This window comes from Pithys albifrons, chromosome 8, assembly GCF_047495875.1.
Source record: "Pithys albifrons albifrons isolate INPA30051 chromosome 8, PitAlb_v1, whole genome shotgun sequence".
NCBI classification, from domain to species: domain Eukaryota; kingdom Metazoa; phylum Chordata; class Aves; order Passeriformes; family Thamnophilidae; genus Pithys; species Pithys albifrons.
This window is the reverse complement of record NC_092465.1, coordinates 27,858,412-27,884,350: the sequence shown is the minus strand read 5'-3', so window position 1 is coordinate 27,884,350 and position 25,939 is coordinate 27,858,412. Positions and strand designations below refer to the sequence as shown.

At 42.5% G+C, this 25,939-nt stretch overlaps 1 protein-coding gene and 4 non-coding genes across 5 annotated transcripts; all 5 read left to right on the top strand.

The window, feature by feature from the left end:
- The first annotated feature begins 1,453 nt into the window (after window positions 1-1,453).
- Window positions 1,454-25,465, top strand: NOP58 (NOP58 ribonucleoprotein). Its single transcript, XM_071562504.1, has 15 exons — window positions 1,454-1,625; window positions 4,399-4,475; window positions 6,163-6,215; window positions 7,851-7,975; window positions 8,986-9,122; window positions 10,305-10,369; window positions 11,625-11,759; window positions 12,693-12,838; window positions 13,785-13,911; window positions 14,526-14,689; window positions 15,379-15,513; window positions 16,669-16,730; window positions 19,227-19,357; window positions 24,322-24,443; window positions 25,130-25,465. The coding sequence occupies exons 1-15, from the start codon at window positions 1,581-1,583 to the stop codon at window positions 25,181-25,183; spliced, it is 1,578 nt and encodes a 525-aa protein (XP_071418605.1). The 5' UTR covers window positions 1,454-1,580; the 3' UTR covers window positions 25,184-25,465.
- Window positions 6,476-6,564, top strand: LOC139675391 (small nucleolar RNA SNORD70). The gene has a single exon (XR_011698479.1). It is a non-coding gene; the product is annotated as a small nucleolar RNA SNORD70 (small nucleolar RNA).
- On the top strand, window positions 10,906-10,995 carry LOC139675392 (small nucleolar RNA SNORD70). Its single transcript, XR_011698480.1, has one exon. It is a non-coding gene; the product is annotated as a small nucleolar RNA SNORD70 (small nucleolar RNA).
- On the top strand, window positions 12,940-13,023 carry LOC139675395 (small nucleolar RNA SNORD11B). Its single transcript, XR_011698483.1, has one exon. It is a non-coding gene; the product is annotated as a small nucleolar RNA SNORD11B (small nucleolar RNA).
- LOC139675394 (small nucleolar RNA SNORD11) lies at window positions 14,079-14,164 on the top strand. Its single transcript, XR_011698482.1, has one exon. It is a non-coding gene; the product is annotated as a small nucleolar RNA SNORD11 (small nucleolar RNA).
- Window positions 25,466-25,939: the final 474 nt, after the last annotated feature.

Below are 25,939 nucleotides of genomic sequence, written 5' to 3'. Positions count from 1 at the left end.
TAATTCCCAGGTGTTTTATGATGTCTCATTTCCCCATGTGTATCTAATTTTAGTCACCTGAAGTTGATAAAGTTCACCTCTGTTCATTCAATTTGGTGCTAATTAATTTCTCCAAAATTACATATATAGTTTAGGGGCAAAGTGTTGTTAGTAGTTTTCTTAAAACTAATGGCCTACACATACAGACCGTGCAAAGCTTGTTCAATCCATCCAAAAGAGATTCCTATAAAAGTAGACTTTGAACTAAGAACGATCTCTATAATCTCATAATGCCAACTTGTTTGCCTGAGAGGGGTTAGTGACAGCAAGCAAGATCAATAGAGTGTTCTAAGGCAGACAGCCATGTAACATTTATGTAATAGTAGCACTGCCCCGAGCCAGCAGCACCAGAAACTGTACTTTAAAACTCGGTGTAGCCTGGAAATTTTCTGTCTAGTTGGACCTAATTTCTTTGGCACTCTTACTGGGTGTGCCAATCCCACTCTTGTGGGATTTGGAATATTTGGTTACGTTATGTAAAGTATCGATATCTTTCCTTTAAAATGAAAAATAACAAAAACAAGTCCTCAGAATTACGTGAGTCCCCAGATTTCTGACTATTGGCTTTCCAGCATACTCCTTACACACGGAGGAAACAAAGGCATGCTGACTCATACGGATGGTTGCACAAAATGCGGCAAAGAATGTCTGATACAAATCAAGCCCAAGCGTTGTTCGGAGTCTCTTTTCCTGCGGGCACGAAAATCTCTGCCTTTGTTTTCAGGACGGATAACCCTCCATGTGAAGCAAGTAGGAATTTCCAAGGGTGAGGAGCGGCACTTGCCCCCCGCCAGCTCGCAGCTGCTCGGTCACTTCAGCGGCCGGGGCACAACCGGATCAGCCGGGACCGCAGCGGGCAGCGCCGGGTAGAGCGCCGGGAGGGCCGCCCCGGGGAAACAGCAGCGCGGGGAAACACGCGGCATTTAAAATGCGGGCTCTCTATGCGTGTAATTTGGTGCTTCTCTATTGGAGAAGCAAAGCCTTTAAACACACACACAGTTGCACTTGATCACAACAAATTCTTTATGAGCTGCTTCTGTGCGAGCACCTGTAGAGCGCCGACCGGGACACGCTGCCCGGGAGCGCCGCTCATTCCCGACCCGTGCGGCTGCAGCGGCTCGGGGAACAAAAGCCCGCAGAACGGGAGCGCTGGGGCCCTGCTCCCACTCACAGCGGCTGGGCAGGGTGCGCTGGCTACGGGCAGCACAGGCTGCGGGGGGGGGCAGAGGCCCCCAGGTCCGCGCCCCCCGGGCGACGTGTGGGAGGTCGCCCGTGGCGGGGCTTGAACCGGCACCGGGGCGGGTCCGGGAGGGGCGCGCCGCCGGCGCATGCGCAGTCCCACCGCCCGCCACGTGGCCCGTGAGCGGAAGGCGGACCCGCCGCTTCCCCTCCACACACGCGCGCGCTCAGTTCCGCTTCCCCGGCCGCTTCCCGTTTCCGCTTCCCGTTCCCGGCGCGCGCGTCCCTGGCCGCGGGACCCGCGCGCCGAGCACGTGCCCCCCTCCTCGGTCCCGCCACCGGCACCCCCGGGCACCGCCGCGATGCTGGTGCTGTTCGAGACCGCCGCTGGGTACGCCATCTTCAAGGTGAGCGCCGGGGCCGGCACTGGGCCGTGCGGGAGGGCGTGGGGTGGGAACTGCGGGGAAACACGGATAGGGTGGAGGCGGTGAGCGAGCGATGGGCGCCCCGCGGCATGGCTGGGGGGGGCGGAGGGGCCGCGCTGCGAGCGAGGGAACGGGAAGGGGCTGCCGGAGGGGCCGGGGCATGGCGGGAGCAAAGGCGGCTCCTGCGCTCTCCCGAGCGCCGCCCGCGGCACTCTCTGCTCCCCGCGCGGTGGGTTCCGTGAGAAGGTGCCCCCCGGCTGCGGGCCGGGCCCGCGCTCTATCGCTGCTCTGCCCTCGTGGCTCGTGTTCCAGCAAAACCTCCTGGATGCGGGAGAGGGCGCTTGGGAGACGGGCAGCGCTCTCGGGCGGGTGTGCGGGTTCGTAGTTGGATCGTAACTCTTGTGTTTTTAGCCCCCCAGAATAGTGGGAAGAGAGCGAGGGTCTGGCTTCTTTTGCCCTCGCCTGCAGCAGAGCTACACCCTTGGTGGTGCTCTATAGAGCACTATGTTTACTTCCTCTGCCCTGAGACCTTTCCTCCTCGCTGGAGTGCAGCTGTGCAGTTCAGGCAAGGAGAATTTCGAAACTTAAGCCTCAGGAAGAAGCCAGAAATACTTCTAGAAGCACATGGCTTTGTTTCTGTGCCCCCCTTCCCAACACTTTCACCCGGGGAACTGACGTACAGCAGTCTCCCTGGGTGTTCACACAGAGTGGTATCCTGCGCATCCAAAGTTACTAAAAATAAAAAAAATATCCTTTGAGTAGGTTCAAATCTCTTGTGCAGAGAGCCAAGGTCTTTTAACCTTTCTCAGGAGCCAGGAGGGGCTGACAATAACCAGTATTTTAACTTCTGAAAGCAGAGTAGGCACAAAGCAAAGGTAGGAGAAGGGACATAAAGAGCCATGGGGAGAGGTGTGTGCTGCAGTGCTGGGGTGTTCTGCTGCAGGGTGAGCAGCTGGGGCACTCTGGCTGTGATGGGTCCTCGGGGCAGTGGTGAAAGCTGCTTGCTAGAAATGAGCAGAAGTGCTATTTTATTAAGGTACATGTTTTGAGGCAAGCTTTGGTTTTCCATGCTGTTCCTGTTGGCAGCTGCCAAGGAGGGACCCAGCAAAGCCACAGCCCCAGTGCACCTCTGCAGGACAAGGCTCTCCATCACGGAGCATCCCTTCCCTACACAGGGCAGCTGTTCAGCTGCAGACTTGTGGCACTGGTACATTTGCATATTCATCCTGTATTAAAATGTTCTCTGCAGAGTTTAGCTTCCTTTTTTTTTTTTTTAAAGTAGTCTCTAAAGTTTGTCACTGTTGGGGGTTTGGATTTTTTTTGGTTATCTTTTAGTTACTGGAGGGTTAGACGGAATTTATATGTCTGAACTTCGGGGACAGTCGTGGTCACCCCCTTCCCTTTTCAGCAATGACCACAGATGTTTGTTGCCAGTATAACTGTGCACTGCCTTTATTCCTTGGTGCTCAAGAACCTCTGTCTTCTGCAAACTGCAGCTTTTCGGTATTCCCTTGTAGGTGGTTCCTCCCATCAGAGGAGCAAATAGTAAGGGCAGACACGTTATAGCCACGTTCCAGATCTTGGAAGACTTTCTCCGATGACTCTTACTATCTCAAAGAACACAAAATATCCATAGGCATGTAACTTCTATTTTCTAAGAACAGTCTTGATTTAGCAGCCTCTGTGTCTTTATTTTTCTCTATGTGCCCGTGTGTCTTTATAGAGGCTGAAAATTCCATAGGCCTTGAAGTAGGAAAGGTGAACTGGAGGAAAGAATCAGCAAGATGAGGAAAGAAAGAGTTGCTCCAAGGTTTTCCTGTTCCCCACAGTCATGTGGGAAATTAATTACTGTGTTTATTTGCTCAGTTACTAGTTGAGTTTAGGAAAAGGAAACAACCTCCTTCAACTGGGGTTTAAAAATTTGCAAGGGAGCAAAATTTGTAATACCAGGAATGATTTCTGCACCAGGTTAAATTGCAGTTGTGTTGCACCTGCATTGTGGGGACAAAACCACAAGGTTTTTTAGCAGTGTAAAGAGTGCAGTGTTGTAAAGATCTTGACTGTTTCCCTGAGCAATTTTCTAAGAATTCACAGTGCACTCTGTGTTTTGTGAAAGGTATATGGGCTCTAGGGCTGTAATTTTATATCTTGTCAGTTTAAAATCTGACAGGGATTCCCTGTGTACAGAGATGGGATTAAACCATTGCTGCCTCTGAGGTAATTCTTGGCCCAACTGATTACCAAGCTGTGGTGACAACTCTTCTTTATAGGGATATTCTCATTCTTTGGGTTTGCTCAGATTAATGAAAATAATTTGGGGGATCACTCCTTCCTGTTAGGGGTCCCAGACATATTTTATTTTTCCAAAGTAGTGGCAAGTTTGGTTTTGGGTCACTGGGTTGTGAATGAGTTCTGTAGAGGAGGCGGAGCAAGCCCAGTTTTTATAAACAAGATGTGGGTTTTGCTTTAATACAGGTTCAGGAGGACCCCAGCCATTATTGAGGAATTTCTGTAATTCAGATAAAAGTAAAAACACTGCTGTTGTGTGTCTGTTAGTAGGGTAAAGCTGCTGAGAGAGAATGATGAAAGTGGAAGTCTCTGAAATTAAGTAAGTTGACTCAATAATCAGTGTTAACCAGTGCCAAGTGGTTGGATACACTGGAAATTTTTTCGGGTCCTCCCTGCTCAATGAAGGTTGAAGATTGTTCAAAATAATCTAAATGTAGTTATGTGTTGTTTTTTTTTTCCCTGGCAGGTTCTGAATGAGAAAAAGCTTCAAGAAGTTGACAGTCTTTGGAAAGAATTTGAAACTCCTGAAAAAGCAAACAAAATGTAAGCAGCTCTGTGTGGGGATGACAGTGTGGGTTTTGGAAGGACATGAGTGCCTGTAGTTGTGTGCATCTGAGGTTCAGATAAAAGTATTGGGGTTTGTTATTCAGTGTTGTGAAAGCTGTGAACAATGATAATGTGAAATTAGATCCACTGAGTAACTTCAAATGGAATACCAAAGTGAAACAAATACATTTTGTCCTTGCAGTGTAATTAAGCAGCAGAAGTCATTACTGTGTGTCACTGAAGCAAAAAATGGAACAATATTCCAAGGCAATCTGGGTGCTTTGACAAGAACATCCAAGCTTGTAAGGCTGGAACTGTCTGAAATGGCCAGGTTTTGTGCTCACAGGAAATTATTTTGGAAAAACATAAGGTTTAATCCAGATGAAACCATGTAAATCCCTGTGAATTGAAGTGTTGGTGCTGTTGCCATCGGTGGGTGTTATCACCACTGTGTAGCTGCACAGGGAGCAGTGGGCACTGATCAAACTGGCCTTTCTATGACATTGCCCTAAAGTGGTGGATTCCTTCCTAGTCTGTCCCGTGTTTTCATTGGAAGATTTCAGTGATCTTTGTTATAACGGTGCGTCTGAACAGGCTGTGCCTTGTGATTAGTATTTATCCTGCTCTGTAACAGTATTTAGAGGAGAGGCTGGAATATCCCACATCTGCCTGTTTGTAGAGTTGTTGCTCTTGTCTTGGAAACATCATCTTGGCCACTTGCTCTGCAGGATGTGGCTCTTAATGGGTCTCTACTCTGATCAGATTCCTGTCTTGCCTTTCTGAAGAGGCATCACTGTAAGCCTGAAGCTTCTGTTGGGATCTGCGGATGCTTAACTCAGACATTCAGCTTTATCTGTGACCTTGCTTCCTTTGCAGATACTTGACTCACAAAGAGCGTTGGTTAATCGGAGTTGGATTACTCAAATGCTGGTCCCTGACAGGGAATTTAGTGGATTGAGAGAGCTCTTTAACTGTAACTCTATATGTCAACACCACAGACTGTGTGAAGGGCAGAGGGAAGCTGTGCCTGAGGATCGCACAGTGTGGTTAAACACTGTATGTTTTTGAGCTCTGGTCAGCAGTTTGGGCATGAAAGGATTTTTTGTTGTTCCTTTTAAGCTCAGTTCAGAACTTGTACTCTAACATCTATTTACAAGGGAGGACTTCAAGATTCATGGGCATTGAATCAGTTCAGTTTAAAGTCTTTGAAGATGCATTTGGTTGAAAAGCATGTTAAATCTGAGCTGTGCAGGCTCTGCATTCCACAGAGGCAGAAGGCTTCCTTTTGAAGATGAGTGGGAAGATGCTATCATCAGTCAATCAGGGTGCAGTGCTGAAATTTAAATGGATGATGTCTGTCTTTAAATATGAACTACAAAACTAAAAAGGGGGGTTAGGTTTTCTGGTGATGTTAGTCCAAGAAATATCAAATCAAAATTCTCTTTCTTTTTTTTTCTTTATATAAATATTGTAGGACCCTGCTGAAAAGTCTTACCAATCTCAAACTTAATTGGCAGGTTTGGTGCTCTCATTTATTTTTGAGGATCAGTATATTGAGCTCTGCTCTCTTGCAGCCTTAGGGAAAGCAAGGGAACTAAAATAGTGAAGGCGGAAAAAAAGGTAAAATTTTTCTAGCATCTGGTTTATTTACATTTGTTTACATATTTTTATTTTTCTTCTGTAGAGTAAAGCTGAAACACTTTGAAAAATTTCAGGACACAACAGAAGCACTTGCTGGTGAGTTAACACCATTCTTACTAAAAGCCCCAAATTCGTCTCATGCACTAATTTGCTCATTACTTACCTCTGTCCCTGCTCTGTTTCTTTGCTTAGTTTTTAAATTACAAGTTTTTCAAAGTAAACTGGTTTTGATGGTTTATGAGGTGACCCATGTGGTCTGCAGTGCAGTAGAGATGTAATAAAGTCTAGATTTTTCCTACCGTGTGTATTTCCCAAGCAGCATCCAAAGGCACAATGTAAGTTTTGCCTGATACATGTGGGCTGTTGTCAATGATGGATCCTTGTTGAAGCTGAGCATAACTGATTGGAGTCAACATTTCGTCACTACCACTGAGACAACAGACCAGAGAACAGTCGTTGTTACAGTCACCCCTGTTTTAAGGATGCTTTTCATGCCTGTGTTTTTCAGCTTAAAAATGTCTGTACTGTACTTGAATTGTACTTGAATGTTTAAACAAAATGGAAAGCCTTGTATTCAGTAACTTTTACTAATTTTGCACTTAAAAGCTTGATGCTGTGGACTAGTTTGAACAAAAGTGATACAAGTTCTAGGTAATAATTCAGAAATAGTGTGACCATGTGTGATATCAGTAGGTGGGTGGTCCAGGTTGCATATCCTGATGAGGCAGGGTTAGCCTGTACAGGAAGCTAAGGAAACTGGAATGGAAATGCTACCATTGTACATGAGATGGAAGTAAAACTGAGATTTAAGCTGCTGTATGTTCCTCTCCATGGCATATTTTTTGGATTATGTTGCTTTTGGATAGATTTGGATTCAGATCATGAGTAGTTAGGCTGGTTAAAAAAAAAAGCCAAAGCAAAAGGGTCTAAAATTATCTCCATTGTAGAAAGGTTGAGAGGAAACTCGGCACAGCACTTAGAGTTTACTCTTACATATCATTAAGGTTCTGGAAACCAAAAATCACTGGCCTCTCCTCCATTTACTGTGGTGAAGATGTATCCATCACAAAAGTTCAGTGGAGCAAAGAGCTGACCATCAAAGAGCTTTATAAGTGCCTGATTAAAATATGTTGTGTGGGATTGTAAAGCTTTTACAAATCTATTAATACTTGAGAATGTAGAACATCCTTTTAAAATTCTAATGTCTGCATGCTATATTAAAAGGGTCTGTGCCTGACTGCCCAGTCAGTGTGTTTGGCATAATTCCCTCCTGGGCTTTAGATATTATATTATCATCACCAGAGGATGCAAATAAGCTATTACTCAATTTAGGATATCATGGTTGCTGCCTAAGGGACCTGGAAAATGGTTGGTTAATTAAATGATACACAAAATGTTCCCATATAACCTTGCCTTTGGAAATGTTAAACATGCATCTAAAGCATATGGCATATGGTTTGTAGAGTTCTTTAAAAAAAAGGCAAAAAATAGAACTCAAACCATATGGAGAAAGGAGAGGCAACTGAGAGAAAGATTTTTGATTTAGGGCTCCAAAGGAACAAGTATATAATTTTCTTTGATTTTAGCTACTGCATGGCAAAGTAGTATTGCAGCTCGGACTAGAGCTACTGTGGGCAATTAAAATAAATGTACCAAGTTAGGAGTACTATTTTTACAAGTTTTGGGAATGAAAGGAAAAGAAACTGCATCTTTGCATTTTGTTTTATACAGCATCCACAGCTCTTGTAGAAGGCAAGCTCAGCAAGAACTTGAAGAAAATTCTCAAGAAGATTGTGGCAAAAGATGCCCACGAGCAGTTGGCTGTAGCAGATGCCAAACTTGGAGGTGTCATAAAGGTGATTGCTAACTTTGCCATTCTTCCTTTTGTGTCATGCTGCTGCAATGTTATTGTCAGATTCCAGAGATTTTTTAGTTACTAGCAATGGATTATGCTGCCAGTGCTGTGCTTGCAGCATGGATGATATCTAATTTTAATATTTATTATACTGCATGTAGACAACATCTTCCCTGTATACATACAAGTGAGTATGGTAAAGTGCACTGAGGTGTTCAGGTTGGCTTGATTTCTCTCTTAAATATTGGTTAGAAACCCAACAAACAGATTAAAAAATAGATTTTCCTAATGATCCACTCCAAAAAAAGAGTTGGAGGAGGAACCAAATGAAAACATCCAGCCAGGCAGACATGCTTATTCCTCACTGAGAAATGCAGCAATAGTAGGGGGAATGACTTGCTGTCTTGTTGGGAGTTTGCTTCGTTCTGCCTCCCAGTCTGTGAGCAGTTGTGCACCTCCTTCAGTCCTTGCCTGCTAGAGGAAGGAAGAGGTACAGTGGAGGAGGACTGCCTTCTCCATTGTCTCATATGTGTCAAACAGCAGTTTCCCATTTCATGTCCAATTACTCCTTTTTCCACTGTTTTTTTTTTCAATCTGACAACTTCCTCATGCTGTCTTAGGAGACTGGTGTAAACTGCAAAATGATGAGGGTTTAGTGGTAAAGTGAGTAATACCAAGGACATTAAACTAATTATTCAATTATTTTCTCAGAAAAAGACCCAAACCCCCCAGCATTCTACTTCTGAGTTTTCTCTTTGTGGCCAAACTGTTTATAGTAAACTGCAAAATCTTGAATCTTAAGTTGAACCTTCTAAATCTTTTCAAAGTGGAATTGATCCTGTGTTGGGAACTGAGGGTGTTATTACCCTGAGCGTCAAAAGCAATGAAACTGTTGCGTGCTCCTGGGATGGCAGTGGGAACACCAGTCACAAATGATACAAGGGTGCTGGAAGAAGGGCTGTAGAAGAATGTGTTGTGCCTGACTTCAGACCATTGATTTCCACCCTGCAGGACAAGCTGAATTTGAGTTGCATACACAGTCCAATGGTTACAGAGCTGATGAGAGGAATTCGCTCCCAGATCGAAGGGCTTATAACAGGCCTCCCGTCTCGAGAGATGGCAGCCATGTGTCTGGGCCTGGCACACAGGTGAGCTCCTACAACAGCCCTGGGGCATCCCAGGTCTGCCCCACTCCTGTGTCCTTGGCTGTGCTGTGCTGCTTGAAGTGTCTCTGAGTTGGTGACATGGTCTCAGACTCTCTAAGTCAAGACACATTTCTATCTGAAATCTTGTTTTATAAAGGAAGGGCTTTCCAGTTTGCACTCACCCTTTAGGGAAAGGCTTCACCTTCACCTGAAGTAGAGGTTGATAGCTTTCATTTGTATTTTATGTACTTCAGGTTTTTGTTTGGAATGTCTCTGTAGGAGTCAAGTGGGTCATATAAAACTCCATTGCCAGCAAGAGGCAAGGTGAAGAATGGGATTTGCTGCTTTATGCCAGAATAAATACCCACATAATAGATAATTATGTAAAAATCTTAAAGGCAGAGCTGTCCTTCCACCTCCTGTCACTCCCTTTTAGGTTTACTGGAGTAGTAGTTAAGGATCAACATGGGATTGAGTATCCATTCATGAGAAACTTTTTAATCCGTGTTCTGACATGAGCTTGTCCTGTGTGAGCCCTTGGCAAGTTAGAGAAGTGCTTTGCTGTAGCTATTTACTTGAAAACAGATGTGTGTTTGCTTAGAAAATGGGCATTAATATTGAAGGAGGACTTTAAAGATGCAAATCTTTGTTAATATCAAGTGTTTTTTACCGTAGTGTACTGAGAAATTGTAAACATACATTAAAGCCAGATGGTAATGGGCTTTCTCAGACAGTGGGAATCTGTTCCAGGAAGTTTCTTCTGTTGCTTCACATTAGCATTGCTGATATTTGCTGCTGGGTAGGTGCTGTTGTGTGGATTGCCTCCAGCTGCTGCAGAACTGGAAGTGTTGTTGACAAATCCTTTTTGTGGGGAACCATGCAGAAAGAAACCAACACCCAGTTTCCTGCCATAGCTCTGGTGTTCAGCCTCCTGCATATGGTACAAATAGCCTTAACTTTCCCCTTCACCCTGGTCACAGGGTGGGGTTGTGTGTGCACACCTGGGAGTGTTGTGAAACTTGTGTCAGTGTGGCTTCTGGCCACAGCTGGGAGAAGTCAGTGGCATAAAACAGCTGCTTGGAATGACTGTATGGATGGCTCTATTCGTGTAAAATAGGAGCAGGTGGGGCATACTCTGCAACAGGAGCTCAGGACGCTGATGAAACTGTATTTCTGTCTCCTCAGCCTTTCCCGATACAAGTTGAAATTCAGCCCAGACAAAGTAGATACCATGATTATCCAGGCAATTTGTAAGTATATTTAGAGCTTAAATTATTAATATATTTGGCTAAGGATAGCTGACTTCTTTACATTGGCTACAGAAAAGTATTGTTGTCAATTTTCTCCTAGGATATGTTAGTAAATTGGACATTGATGTTCAGCAGGGCATAAGGTTGTTTTCTTAATAGGGTTTTCCATAAGCAGGAACATTTTTAGGGTCATGCAGTAAACTGGTGCACAGAGATCATCTGAAATACAGGCAGTGTTAGTTCAGTCTTCTAAGGGCATCTCTTCCTAACATGCCTCCCTTCTGAGCAGTGCTGGGAGAATGGGCTGCACAGGACAGCATTTTCTGACCCATCATTTTGGTGGTGTCTTGTGTAGAGGGTAATGTAGAAACAGGCTCTTATGTTAGGCATGTAAAACACACTGCATTTCACAGACTGAACTTGTTAATGCATCTAGGAAAGCCCATTCCTTGTTTTTTCCTTGAAGACATCCCCATCATAATTGGCACGCTTGCTGTGAAGCAGTGGTGAGGAATCCTGTTTGGAATATTAATTCCCAGACTGTTGTCAATGATGAAACATAAAGTTAATCTGAAATCAATGATTTGATTCAGTTCTTTCGTCACTACCACTGAGACAACAGATGGGAATGTTGGTATTGCATTAGCAGGAAATATTTTAGCCCTGGGGCTCTCTAGCAATTTATACTGTGGGTGCTGTGCTCTGAAATTCTAAATCTGATTTTTGGTCATATCTGGTAAATGGTGAGCCTGTTGCTTTCATGTTGAGTATATTTATATTATAGAGGCAATTAAAGGGCTTAAATACAGTATTTTAAATCAAGTAATGAATACAAAATCAGCTTGTTACCATTAAAGCATTTTTTTCCTTAAAATTATTTGGATGGCTACATTTCACATCACCTTTGTGTGTAGCACTTTAGTTAACTGAGAGGAAGAATAAGTGGCTGCTACTCCCCTTCTAGAAGAATGTGCTTTGCAGCTGTTAGGGAAGAGTGCTCAAGGCAGTTTCAGAGATGAAACTTTCAGGCCACGCTTGTGGGAATGTTCACATTTCTATACTATTGTGCCTGGCATTATGCATTTCTCTGAAAAGTAAAGATGTCTGTGTATTACAGTTTGTTTTATTTCAGTCTTTATAGGATGAAATAATTCAGCTAATCTCCCTTTACACTATGTAAATTTGTTGATTTGAGAGTTTTCCATTTTTAGATTACCTTTGTAGATAAAAGAAATCAATTTTTCCTTTTTTTTAGCACTTCTTGATGACTTGGACAAAGAACTGAATAACTACATCATGCGCTGTAGGGAATGGTATGGTTGGCACTTCCCTGAACTGGGCAAAATCATCACAGATAACCTGACATACTGTAAATGTGTGCGGAAAGTTGGTGAGTAGGAAGGAGATGTGAGCCCGGAGTGTGTTGCATGGCACTGTGCAGGGCATCAATGGCACTGATTTGTAGACAAACTCACTCTCCCATCCAGCAAGTTATGACGCTGTGCAGTCCTGCCTTCAGCAGCAGTGTGGACAGGGCCAGGAGAAAAGCAGCGTGTTACTGCATTTCTGTGTTGATGTTTATTGGAAGCTTAAGAGAAAGCCAATACCATATCACCAACCAGTTCTTCAGGGACCACCAACAGATCTTTGTAGAATCCCAGTTATTCAGCAGACCAGTTTGGAAATTAGCTACTGAAAAACTAATGTAAAGAGAAATGATTCCATTTCTGGATCTTCTTGAAGACAGCAATGGCTAGAATTATGAATAAGAGCAGAAATGACTGCTATAATAATTTGGACAATTGCCTCACCTCTTGGGCTCATGTGCTTTGTACTGATGATTTTTTTCAGTTGGTTGTTTTTCTTGGAGTTTTTTTGTCGTGTTGGTTCTTTTTTTTTTTTTTGTAATAGTGAAGTTTGCAGTCCAGAGAGAGACTTGTAGTTTTAAGGGACTGTTTTTACCAATTGTAGGCAGAGTTAAACAGATTTGGTTGCTGATAAATGACTGCTTGCTTCCTGCAATTGTTTCTTTGTAATACTGTGACTAAAAATTTTGCAGCAACCAGCTATTGAAAAGGTAAAGTATGCAGTGTTATCGAATATGGGCTTTTTTTTGTAATTTTGAATTTAATATTTCCAACCAATCCTAGCTAGTATAAACAAAGTCAGAACATTGAACATACATGTTGGGTATTTGGAATAGGGTGATGGCAGACTTGACTCACTGTTTTTATTTTGGCCTTTTATCTTCAACTGTTTCTGTGCTTTTTTTACTAGTTCATCTCGTCCCCAGCACAAACATGCTTTCATCTGTCCCCTACAGGAGACAGAAGCAATTTTGCTTCCTCTGATGTTTCTGACATCCTACCAGAGGAGATTGAGGAGGATGTGAAGGCTGCTGCTGAGATTTCCATGGGGACAGAAGTATCAGAAGAAGACATAGACAACATAATCCATCTCTGTGATCAGGTATGTACACACAGATGGAGAGCAGTAGGCACTCTGCTTAAGCCATTTCAGAGCCTCCTCTACAAAGGAGAGGTTTTCTGAGGGCAGTGCTAACACTCTTGGGATGGCAGTGATGATTCCTATATTACTGCTTTCCTGATGTTGAGACATGAGGGTGCACAGTCACTACCTCATCTGAGCCATCTCAGACTGCTGATAACTGCACAAAGCCTTGTGAAAGTGGCAGTGCTACTTTGGGGAGGAATTATGCTACCATTGCGCTTTCAAGTCTTTAAGATAATGGCATTGTATAGCTTCTGTTTAATCTGTCACTTTGGAAGCTAGTTGGTAAACCCCGAGTTAATAGTGGAGCACTGGGGCCCCAAAAGAATTGGGAGCCCTGTCCTTCTCTCATCTGGATTGTATGAGAACACCCTCTGACTTTTGTTGTGCCAGTTGGATCCCTTTGTGACTTTACCAGGGAGTGGCAGGGTTAGGAGTTCCTGTTCTTGGTCTAGACCAGGCTGCTTCTTATGTGCATTCTAATTGTATGTATTTGTATGGAACAAGTAAAGAGCATTTATCCCATTTCAAGAGAATGGTGGCAAAGATTTATGTGAAAACTGAATGTTCCAGGGTTTTGTCCTAAAGAAAATGTCCTTACTAAGTATTTTTGTTCTGCTTCGCTGACTTTGGCATGCTGTCAGCTCCTTTATCAGGAGCTTTGCTGAGAAAGTAAGTTGCATAAGGGAATAAGCAATACAGTTCCAATATACTTGGTGGATGGAGCTCTGGGAATATGCCCTATATAAAGCTTCCTGTACCTGTGGCTCTTGTCTGTTTGCATTTGCAATTTCTTAGTCTCCTTCACTGGAATTTTCAGCACTTCCTTGTTTCAATATATTTATCTCTTAATACTTTTGGTCAGCTAATCCTGACTCCTGTACCCAAACTCTGTCTGTGGCAGGTGATTGAAATCTCCGAGTATCGGACACAGCTGTACGATTACCTGAAGAACAGAATGATGGCCATTGCTCCGAACCTCACTGTCATGGTGGGGGAACTGGTCGGAGCAAGGCTTATTGCTCATGCAGGTGGGTCACAGCCATCAGTGTAAAGAACTCTTAGATGGCCTTGTCAGAGGTGTTCTCTGAGGGGATGGTCAGCTAAAAGCTTTCCGTAAGGCCCTGAGGAACTTCTCGGGGTAAAGAGGGCAAAGGCAGCGCTTCAGGAAGCTGAGAATGCCAGTGTGAGCTTGGTAGTCGTCTGTGATGACAGAGTTCTCAGTTGGCCTGAATTCTTTCTGGAATATGAGGGCAACTTAAGTCACTACCTCTTCTGAGACACTTACTGAGCTTCCTGCTGATAGTTTAGTCGCTTCTGAGGTAAAATGCTGACAAACCAACATTACACTTTGATAGCCAGACTGGCTCAAGGTAGCAACCTTATTTCAGTTATCTCTGCTGCAGTTCTGTGGTGACATGTTCTTGCTGCCAGACTGTCAGTAGGCATTACTGCAGTGGAGTATGTTTTATTGAGTCATCCTTTCCTCATGCTGAAATCCAACCAAGAGAATTAGTTGAAGCATGAAATACTGAAATGGTTTACCTCTCCTTCAGGAAATTATTGTGAAGTAGCTCTGAGAAATCAGCAATCTAGCCCAGCTGCTCCTTTGACAACACGCTATTGCTGTGTCATGTCCTCCTAGGTTCCCTCCTGAATCTGGCAAAACACCCAGCTTCAACGGTTCAGTTACTGGGGGCTGAGAAGGCACTCTTCAGAGCACTGAAGACTAAAAGAGACACACCTAAATTTGGTCTTATCTACCATGCTTCCCTGGTGGGACAAACCAATCCCAAAAATAAAGGCAAGGTAAGTTGCAGAGTTGCTTACCAGTGTGGCTGAGCTTCACAGTGAGCCTCTTTCCATGGCTTGTTTTACTGTATTGCTTTGTGATTACATATGAAATACGACTGTCCACAAATCTTTGAATGTTATTCATTCCTGTTCAAAAAAGTGAATGGGATTGTCAATTTGACACATGTGAGCAATAACAGAGGCATTCCTGCTGAGTTATGATGTAACACTGGCTTTCTTAAGGGGTACTTTACTGCTTTCTTCTATGTGATAGTAAACTAGGGTGTTGTAGGCTTTTAGTCTTGCTTGAAAATTGGACTTTTGTGCTAAAGCAAGTTAACTTTCAGCTTGATCTTAAAGAGCTTAGATGTTTATAATGTGGGTGGATGAATATGTTTGAATTGTGAAGAAAGCTGTCTAGCTGGAAATTACGCCTCAAACTAACCTGATCTAAAGGTTTGGGTAGAGTAGGATATGTATAACTTAACTTGCCATCTCCAATATTTCCCTCTATTTATCAAGGAAATAAAGTGTTATATTAACAATATTTCAGTGTTGAAAGAAAGAGGCACTAATTGTTTTTTGGACTAAACACTGCCAGTAAATGGTTACTTTGTTCTTTTGTATGTGGGTATGGTTTCCAGATCAGAGTGAATCACTGCCTTATGTTAAGCTTTAGCATTTAATATTTTTGGCTTTTCCAGATTTCTCGAATGCTGGCAGCTAAGACTGCCTTGACTATCCGTTATGATGCTCTTGGAGAGGACACCAGTGCTGAAATGGGAGCTGAGAACAGACTAAAAGTAGAGACAAGACTGAGGGTTTTGGAAGAGAGGGGGGTAAGTCTAGTAGAGAGCTGCATGAAACTGTTGAGGGAATGACTTTCTGGTGCACTGCTTTTGACTCTCTTCCTGTCACTCAGTAGTGTGTACTCTTACTCTGTAGTGTCTCACAGCTTTGGCTGGAGTAGTCATGTTTGTAAGCTGGCTACAGGCATTTGTGTGTCAGCTTTTCTTGTTTGCATGGCTGTCTTTTTACATTGTCCTGAAAAATCTTGATGCTGAACAAGACAAGTAAGATCATAGCTTTACATTCTACGTTGCAAAGATGTGCTTATTATTTCGTAGCTTTTTTCTCTTTACCTTAGAAGGAGCACTTGGGTTTTCTCCACGCCTCATGTTTTCCGCCATGGTTCCTCACAATCTGAACACTGGTGATGCGTAGTCTTAAGGAGCTTTCTCTGCAGCTAAAACAAGATGTTATTCTGCAAATTGCCCTCCCACCACCTAATGCATATCCTGCCTCTCCATGCCTGTAATTCCATGTTGTAGCATGCTGGGAGAAGGTAGGGTCACTTTCCCCTTTTAGGTGGCGTGCCTACTGCTTGTGATCTTGTGAATGACAACTGAGTTCAGCCTTTCAAGCTAGAGGATCTGATACTAGTGCTGTAATACTGGCATTGCTAGAACAGGAAAGAAAAATCTAGTAAATCTTGCCCATTCTCAAGGGTTTCATGGGAGGTGATACTTCCCATCGGAACAAAGACAAGGAGACATGTTAACCCTGAAATACAAACCAAGCACCTGACAAGTACATATTTAATTCAAATCCTGTTTGGGACCTGTATTGTGATTTGAAGATTGACTTTATGCCACCCATGGGGCGGTACCTGCTCTGCCATGCAGTTACTCTTGCCAAGAAAAAAAAAGGTGCACAAATTAGTGTATCTTTGGTAAGTTTGATCCGGTACTAGATATGCTTTACTTGAACTGGACACTTGAAAAGCAGCATTAGAAGGGCCTTTCTCACCTCAGTTACACTTCCCTGTCACTACTTTACACCCAATTGTAAGACTTGTGCAGGTACACAAGAGCCTGACCCGTAATATATGTCTGTCTTTCCATTTTGAATTCCTTTTAAGAGCTGTAGAACTTGTGTTGTGAATTGTTTTCATTATGAGTAATTAGTTTTTCATATCTAATTTTTTCTTATAGATAAGAAGAATAAGTGGCACTGGAAAAGCCTTGGCCAAGACAGACAAGTATCTAAACAAGAGGTCAATAGTTTTTCCATTCAGCTCGGCTAAGTATAAATAACTCTTGATCTTTTTGTTTCTGAAAAGCTTTTTGGTTGTAGGCTGAGTTGACTCAAGATCCAGAAAACATTTTCTGTGCTTTTAAACACTGGGAATAAGTTCTGTTGCTAATAAGAGTTTTTATTTTCCTGGGTTTTCTAGTAGTAAATTACTGACATCGTCAGATAACAAGTACTTTTAGGTGCTATCAGCATCAGCCCAAAACAGCTGGGTGTTAGTATGTAGCACCTTTATTTAATACAAGTCTGAATGAAATAAATTTGAGAAAATCAGAGTTGGAATTAATTTCTTTGACATGGAAGCTGTCCTAGAGACCTACTTAGTCATCTTATTCTTGGAAAAGAATAAAACAGGCACCACTTGTTGTGAGCAAAGCTTTATCTCCTTGTTTTAGTCTTGTACATAATAAGTAATACTTGTCTTAAACAATAGATAAGATCTGTATGTACTCTGGACACTGTTAGAAATGTTCCTAGTGCCCAGAGTGACACTGTAAATTGCAACTGGGACAGCTGAACATCTGAGGATTTGAACAGGGTATTATTAGTCTGAGCTGTGACATCTGGGTTTATCGCTTAATTTGGTTGCAGGCTTCTTGCTTAGCTTGGCCTGCTTATTCTGCTGAGCCTTTGGTGTAGAGAGGGCGAGAGCTCAGCAAAAACAGAGCTGAGTGCTCGTTCTGTGGGATAAAAATAGGCACTGTTGCACCCATCTGCAGCCCCCAAACATCACTCTGGAGCCTAAGCTGTAACTGTGGTTTCCATATGCCAGGCTTTTCCAAGTGTAGTGACGGCTGTGATTTCTGGAGCAGCTTTTGTGAAGATGGTGTCAGTAAATGAAGCATCAGGGCCTGTCAGGAGGCAGTAGCTTAGGGAGGACAGTGTTGAGGAGACAACATAGATGCTGGGTTTTGACCTCTTGAAATGAGGAGTGATGAATTTCTGCCAGCACATGTTTCTGCTGTTAGACATGCTTTGCAAACATGTCTAAGCTTGGGGGAGAATCTGAAGATCATTCCTGGCTGTTTGGCATAGTCTGGCTGCCTAAAAGGGAAACTAACTCAGTACCTGTCAAATTGTCCTTGTAGTACAAAAATGGCAATATTGCAGCTGCATGGGGATGTTTGAAGGACTTTGGCAAGAACCTTAGTCCGGTATGGAACTATGAATTAGCTAAATCAAAGTAATGTATCAGATATTAAATGTGACGTAGATGAGGTTCAAGTGAAACATTTCAGTATGCTTTCCAAAAAATATGTGAGAGAGTGCATTACTTATCTTTGTCATGTTTAGTTTAGGGTTTGTTGCATTTTTTTTTTAATTAGCAGCAATATTTTGACAATGGCAAGGAAGCCACTGAGCTCTCACTGGGGTTTAACTGAGGCAGAGTCTACTGTTTGCAAAAGGCTGCACAATCAATTTCTGCAAAGCAGGATGCAGTGTTGGTACCCGTAAGAATAATTTGCATTGTTTAGAGGATGAATTGATGGTACTTTCTCCTGGCATTTCCACATGCTTCCTAGGCTCAGTAACTAGCCTCAATTCCTTCTATAACATTTCAGGTAGCTACTTCAGATTCCTGTTTTAGAAAAGTTCAAATGCTCAGTATGTGGCTGGGAGGAAATATTTTAGGCTTAGTGTTTTAAAATTGCTTTCTTCTTCAGTAGGAATTCTGTTCTGAATAAGAAAAAACCTGCTTCCTTACTGTTTAATAATTCAATTGCCACTTAAAAGTTCCAGCTGGAGCACTGGATTTTCAGGATGGCTGATTCTCTACAGCCTGTAGAGGAGTTGGGGAATGAAAAAGCAAGTGTGCAGTTTCAGACACAGATTAGATACTTGAATGTCCTGTCAAGTCAGTGATACAAGTGAAACAGGGATGAGCCATAGCATGACCACCCTGCCTTGTTACTTGTGCCCTTTCAATGCAGTGGTGGAGAGGCAGTGTAGAAAAAGTAAAACTACTTCTACTTCTCTGTGTGTGTGTGTATGTATATATATATATGTATGTATTATTCCCCTGAGGGTACAATTATCAGGTAGTGTACCAAATATAACAAAATAATATACCAAATGATGGGGAGCTATGTGCTTGTGACCATGAGGCTATGCTAAAAGGCTTTTAGCAACAGAGAGGTCAATCTCATGGATAATTAAAGTGCTCTGTAGAGACTCGAACAGATATAAACTGGAATCAAACTCTTACTTAACTGGTGTCTTCTCTTCAGATCAGACAGTTGTACTTAGAGGAGTATCTTTCCTGTAGCTGTGATTCCTGATAAACCACCTGCATGTTGGAGAAAGGGCCTCACTCCCTGTAGATGCTTTGTTAGCTGAGTAAGACTGATTTGCAAATATTCTTGGGAGATTGTGTTAGAAAGTTTATGTTCAACTGCAGGAGCTTACCTGGGGGCCAGCTCTTCTTACCTCTTAAAGTGGCTTGTTTCCTTCATTACAGTGAAGTAAAGGTCTTTGACCCGTCCGGGGACTCTACACTTCCTGTTTCCAAGAAACGCAAAATTCAGGAGGTGGAAGAACAAGACACAGAGGTTCCAGTGAAAGCAAAGAAGTTCAAAGCAGAGATACAAGGTTAGTTGCTGTATCTGTGCTGCTGACATGTTGCTGTTTGTGTCACGCAGTGGGACTTAACATTTAGAGCCACAATACCTGGTTATTCTCCTTGGTCGTGGCCGTGTATTTCAAAAAGGTAATGATCCTTTATAGGCTGACACCAGACTGCAGTCAATTTACTTCAAACATCCAATTTTAAATATCTGAGAATAAAACTGTATTCTTCTTGCAGAATTTCTTGATCATCAGGTTCATATTTAGTATCTTGAATTCATATCAGTATCTTGAAGACAGAAAAGCTGTTCTTTATAAAACCAGAAACTTGCCCTATATTCTTTCAAGAGTAGTGTTTTATTCTGACTAGAAATCTTTTCTGGCACATTTCAACATACAAACAGATCAGAAATTGAGGTGAAATGACACTTTGAAATTTACATAGTACATGAACAATTGTTATTTTCTGGGGAACTGAAACTGAACTATGGCCACAATTGTTCTTTCCTACTGCTAAGTTGCTGTGCAAAGAAAGATTTTTGAACTGCCACTTCAAAATATTCTGGTTTTGTATTATGGTTCATTTTAAAAAAACTCTCCAGTGTGCACTTCAGCACCTCTAGAAGGCTGGCCTATACTTGCTGTGATAGTGGAGTACCCAGTGTGTAACTTGGGAGGAGAATAAAAAAGGAAGAAGAAGATTACTTTAAGTCACTTCTGTGAGATCAAGAGCCAGATCTGGGTGTGAGCTACTTGCAAGTTTTGTCAACTACCTGTGCCTGCAGCAGGTGAGGGCTGTCAGAGCCTTCTCTTTCTGCCTTGTGTTGTAGAGGATCAGAGTGTAGTTGTGCTGGTTCAGTTCCTCTTCCTGCTCAGCTGATGCTGAGGTGTGATTGTTCCAGACACTGGTTGGTCCATGGTGTCTGTTTACATGGATGGAGCAAGTTGTAGGAACGTAAACTTAGCTGAGAATTAAAGTTACACTAGAGGGAGAATCCTTTGTGCTGTAAAGCTGAGATCTGTGCCCCACCTTGTTCTCTTACTATAATGAGACAAGGACACATGAGTACTTTGGGGGCTTGAACTTTGCCCATTTGCTTTTGGAGAATGTGAGTGTTCTCACAGCTACTGCTTTTGATTATCTTTTGGACTAACTTCCTTTGCTGTAGCCAGAATTGTTCCCTTGGGCTTCCCTTGCATTATCAAAGCAAGTGTTGACATCTCACAGGCATGAGCTCCTTGCAGGTGAAATGCTACATTGATTTCCAGCCTGGTCTCTTGCAGTTTGAGGAGAATATTTCTGTTCATAGTTAAATTATTCAGTGGTTCATGCTTTTATACACAAACTTGCATGTACTTCCTTCATTTGCTTTATTGAGCATTGGTATTTCCTGGTGTAGGGGTTGGGTGGAGCTTAGCAGTCATCCTTGTGTGTCCAGAATACTTGTGAACTGCTGAAATCTGTGCTGTTTGGTTAGTTGTTTTTCACATTTCCCCAAACCTGAAGTACAGGATTCAGATGTGTTGCTTTTCTTCATAAAAAGAAAGGGCATTCTTCAAATGTGTGGTACATAGCTCCTGCTTTTTCTCAGCTCTTTGCATCAGCTGGGTAATTTTATTGGGTACCTGGGCATTAGTGCTAACTACGCCAGTTGCTTCAACTGTGGAATAAACATTTTCAGAGAACTTATATATCTTGTATCACCTGTATGCAGAACTAATGCCTTCAGCCTGTCCTCTTGTACCATTTAAAACAGCACTGCCCCTGTTTACAAATTCTTGTATTTGAGCACCGAGATTTCCCTGACACCTGCTAGACAGGCCACAGCCTTGCTGTTTTGCAGTGGCAGCACAGTGTGCTGGAGGGGGGTTGGTGGGGGTGGTCTCAGATGTTTGAGTAGTTCAGCAAGTCCCATAATACGCAGAAGAACGCAGAGGAGGTCCCATCATTAAGGTTTATGTTTCATGTCCACTTGAATACACATGAGCCTGTAATGTCTGCTGTTCTTGGCTCTATTTTTTTTTGATGCCGTGCTCTATTAAGCTTTTGCATGGTCAGAGATCAAGTGTCCAGACAGTGTGTTGTGAAAGAAGCCTGTGCCCCTCTCCTTCATGCTGTTTGTGCTGTTGCATCTTAAACGGGGCGGGGGTAGAAAAGTACTCCTGGAAATAAAGGCATTCTTCAGCCAGATACATTTGTATCCAGTTTGTATTACAAGAGGAACATAAAGGACAGGAAGAAGTTGGAAAACTGCCACTGAAAAGTGATTTGTTGATCTATTGCTTTTAATAAAGGGAGACAATATTCTCCATTATGCTAGCCCAGCATGTAAATGTTACTGCAAGATGGGATGTATGATGTTTTCTCTCTTCCTGTTTGGGGTGCATGTATGGCAGTCCTTAAGGTAGGAACTGGCAGGGGGGCTGGGAGTGAGGTATAACTTCAAAGCATTTTCATCTTTTATACCTAGAAAGAACAAGTGGAAGGATAGTGCCTGAAACACATTGTAATCCACTAAAGGCGTTGTCTGTTAAAATCTGTTTTAGTGCTGGGGGAAGGAAAATAGGGCAGGTATTTTTGTGACTACAGTCTCTGAAGTTGGTTGTGACTAGACAGAATGTGTACCACTAACAGTGCTGGCCAGTGCCCACAGTGAAGCCTTCAGCTTGCATTTAGCATCAGATTGTAGTAGCAGTTAGCCACTTGGGAAGGTCTCTCTTGAAAAGAGAAATATCTTAAGTTAATGGAGTGAATCTTTTAAGATACAAAGCCTTAAATGACGGCACATCATAACAGGATGTCTTTATTCATAGGCAATGTGACTTGACTCTGTACAGGTGGAGCATGATGTAGAGGAGAGAGTACATCAGGCTGCTGTATAAAAGCTTAGTAAAAAATGGTGGGAAATGGGTGAGTGGAGCCACTGCTGGTGATCTCTGGCACTCAGGGCCATCAGTCAAACTGCTCTTCTGGGTGCTGCTTTCTGTGCCTCAGTGCCTGATAGTCTCCTTGTCAGCTGCTGTGTATCACAAAGAAACCCCACTGGCCTTCAATGACTTAGAAGCATTGCACCTCGAGGGAAAGGCCAGCACCCTTGGAGCCTTTGTCCTCATTCTGCTGAGGTGCAAATACGTGAAGTCTTGTGATGAGCTTTACTGGAAAGCAGCAACTGAAACCTTCGAGGAGGGGGTCTGCTGCTTGATGGGAGAGGGGCAGTGCCTGTGAGTGCCAGTGTGTCATCTTGCAGCTGTAAATTGTGACAGGTTCACTGCCCCATATGTCAGACTTGATGACACAGGGTAATAACAAGAAGTTATTTTTTCAAGGTTACCACCTGACATTTTGCTTGAAAATGAATAGCTTACCAATCCAGCTGAGTGAAAACCTGTTGCATAGCCAAATACCATGTGTATGCTGCTGTTGTACTGTATGGCTTTAATATAGTTTGTGCTTAATTTTCAGCTACTTTTTATTTCCCTGTCATACCTTTGGAGGTGAGGATACTCACTTTTACATATTTTGAATGCCATAGGCTCACATGCTGTTCCCTATGAGTTGTGTACAGCAGAATCCAGTTAAAATTACATTTACTTGTTCTTTTATCTGGAATCCTTTGGTGTTTTGCTTCTGGTATGTCTTTTCATGTCAGCAAACTGCACGTGCTAGTGGCTGTATTCTCCTTTAGATGTGTCTAGAAATTTTTTACGCTTGAGCCATTTTTTTGTGTCTTAAGCCAATGTTAGAGGCAAAATTTGAAATGTATTTTTGACCCATATAATCCTTCTGGCTTGAGGAACTAAACTTATGACGAAGAACAGTCAAGATGTTAAGAGGTTGTGTGGTTTGGGTCTTTTCGTAATTGTACTGTTCTTTCTGTAAGTGGTGACTGAGTGTTCTTTCAAATGAAATTGATTTTTTCCTTTGGGGGGCATATGGTAAGAAAATTATGTCTTGAGTCACACCTCCAGTAGCAACTGTACATACCACAAACACCACTGGTTTCAGCATCAGTTTTGTAGCTACTGAAGGACAGGGGTTTCTACGTCATGGACTTAGTCATGAGTACTATGTATGGAGAAACTTGGTATCCAGCACTGACTCAGCTGTGCAAATAAATTTGACTTGGGTATGCTCCAGTAATAGCATGGCTGCTGCACAGACTGTTGGCTTGTTAATGATTCCTGATGGGTTTCTTTACCTAGACATTCCTGAGACTGTGGTATGTATTCTAGAAAATTTGTAGTAAGTCATAGGTCCATTACCATTGTGATTAGATAGGGCAGTTGTTGATGAGTAGTTCTGAAAAGTGGCTGTAAGGTCATTAGTAAATCTTTCCCTGGGTTGACATTCCTCTCCGCTTTATATAAATAATTCCTGTTTTCCAGGACAGGAAAGAGTTTCTGCATTAAATGCTTTATGTTAGCTCAGCATTAAGACATCTTTGTGTTTGCCAGTCTAAACATTGAAGAAAACTGGTCTGTTTCTTAGCAAATTTCCAGCATCAAGATTGGGAAATCAGTTGTGAACAAGATACTGCTGACTGAACACCTTTTGACTGTGGGGTTTAGAGTCCTTTTACTGCTCCTTTGTTGCTGGTGAAAATATTTGGCGAACTGTGAACAGTCTCTTTTCAGATGGAGTATTGGAAGATAATTTGGCAAACAAATGAAAATATGCAGCTTGTTTTAAACTTGGGGAGCAGTGTTGTAGGTGTGGCGTTTGTACCAGATGTGAATAGCACTGCCTGAACACTGTCACTTGTGAAGTAGATAGTTGTGTATTTTGATTATGGCATGGAGTAGTCATGCAGGTAAGGGCAGAACAGAGGGTAAGTAGGTGTAGAGAGATTTAAAGAAGGGGCAGTGTGGTATTCAGTATTTTGCATTCTTACCATCATCATTGCACCTTCTCACTTCTCACAGCTTTTCCTTTTGTACTCTTAATAACTGACAACCTGCTTTTCATTTTTGTCCTTTCTGTGGTACAGAAGAGACAGCTGTAGAAGATGGTGAACCTGTCAAAAAGAAGAAAAAGAAAAAGGATAAGGAAAAGCAAGCTGAAGAAGAGGAGGTGCTGAGTGAGGAGTTCCCCACCAGCCCCACAGTTGAGGTGAGGCAGAATTGCATTCCTTTTTGGGAATATATATTCTCCAAAACATACAGAGTATGGAGTGAGAGGTGAAAAACTCCTATATGTATAACCCATGGTATGCAAAGACAATCTTGCTCTAATAACTCTATCCTGTGATGCCCATCACTGTAATGTCCAAGATGATCTGCATACAGAATAAGGTCTGGAAGGTTTGTAACTGCAATGTCTCCATGTTTCTCTTCCTTTCCTCTGCCCACCCCCATCTCTAGTCTTCTCTCTTTTTGCATCTTTTCTAGTGGGAACAGTGTCCCTTAGTGCTGATTCACAGGGATCTGTGTAGAGTTTAGGACTTGCAGGGAACAGAGGCTGTACCTCCTGATTTGATGAAGCATCATTTGATGCCTTTTGGCAACAGTAGAGCAGAAGGGACCAGGCCAAACTTTTGATCAGTTTTGAAATCCTGCTCTGAACATGCAGTTTAATTTTCTCCCTTTTGTTCATTGCAGCTTCACTGTCTGATCACAGTGCTGAGCTGCCCCTCCTGTGCTCTGAAAAACCAATGCCTTTAGTGACTGAGGAAGGGGCATCTCTTGGGTTGTGCTTTGCTGAGGTGATGCTTTGAGTGTGAGCTCTGTTGCCTAGATACATGTGTTGCTTTGCTTTTCCATTATGCTTTGTTCATGACATCACTTGTTTATTTGCAGAATGCAGAGAAAAAGAAGAAGAAAAAGAAGAAAGTGAAAGAGGATGAAGACTGATCAGGGGCAGGGGAAAGCATTGGCCCTTGGACAGCTGCTTCGGAGTAGCATTTCTCAACATAATTTGTTTACCCTCTTGCTGAAAACTAACTTTGCTGTGTTGCAAGAGGGCAAGGGGATGGATTTGATAGCTGTCTTCTGCCCTAGAACAGGATACTCTGGTGTCTCTGCTAATTAGGAGAATTGCTGGGGTTTTGCAGTTTCTTTTGTTTGAAAGCTTACAGTAGATCCTCTTTTACAAGCCATCTCCACTGATCAGGAATAAAAACATTTTTATGGAGATTTTATGCCTATGTCTTTTAACTTGTTTTCTAATTTTCTAGCCATTTTATAAGGACTATTTCTAAGATTTATTGTTTTAAATGAATGATCAGCAAAATCTCTGTGTAAATGTTCTGTTGCAGTTTATTCTCTAAAGAATTCAAAGGTTGTAATATTCTTAAGTTCTCCATAAAATGGATACAAATATCTGTGCATATCAAAGATACTTTGAACAGCTGAAGTGTGTTAGGGACTGCACTGTAGTTCTGGTAAAGACTTTTTTAATCATCTTCCAAGTATCTTGGGTTTGCTACCCTGACTGACAAGATTCAGAGTCATATTTTGAACTCCCATGAGGTAACTTTCAAATTGCATTCTGGTGGTTGTGGCAACTCTCTTCATTTGAGTAAAAAAACCTCCAAAAAATCCAAAGCAAAACGACTTCTTGAGCTATCTGATAATGAAACGACAAGTGTTTTATTAATAGCAGAATTA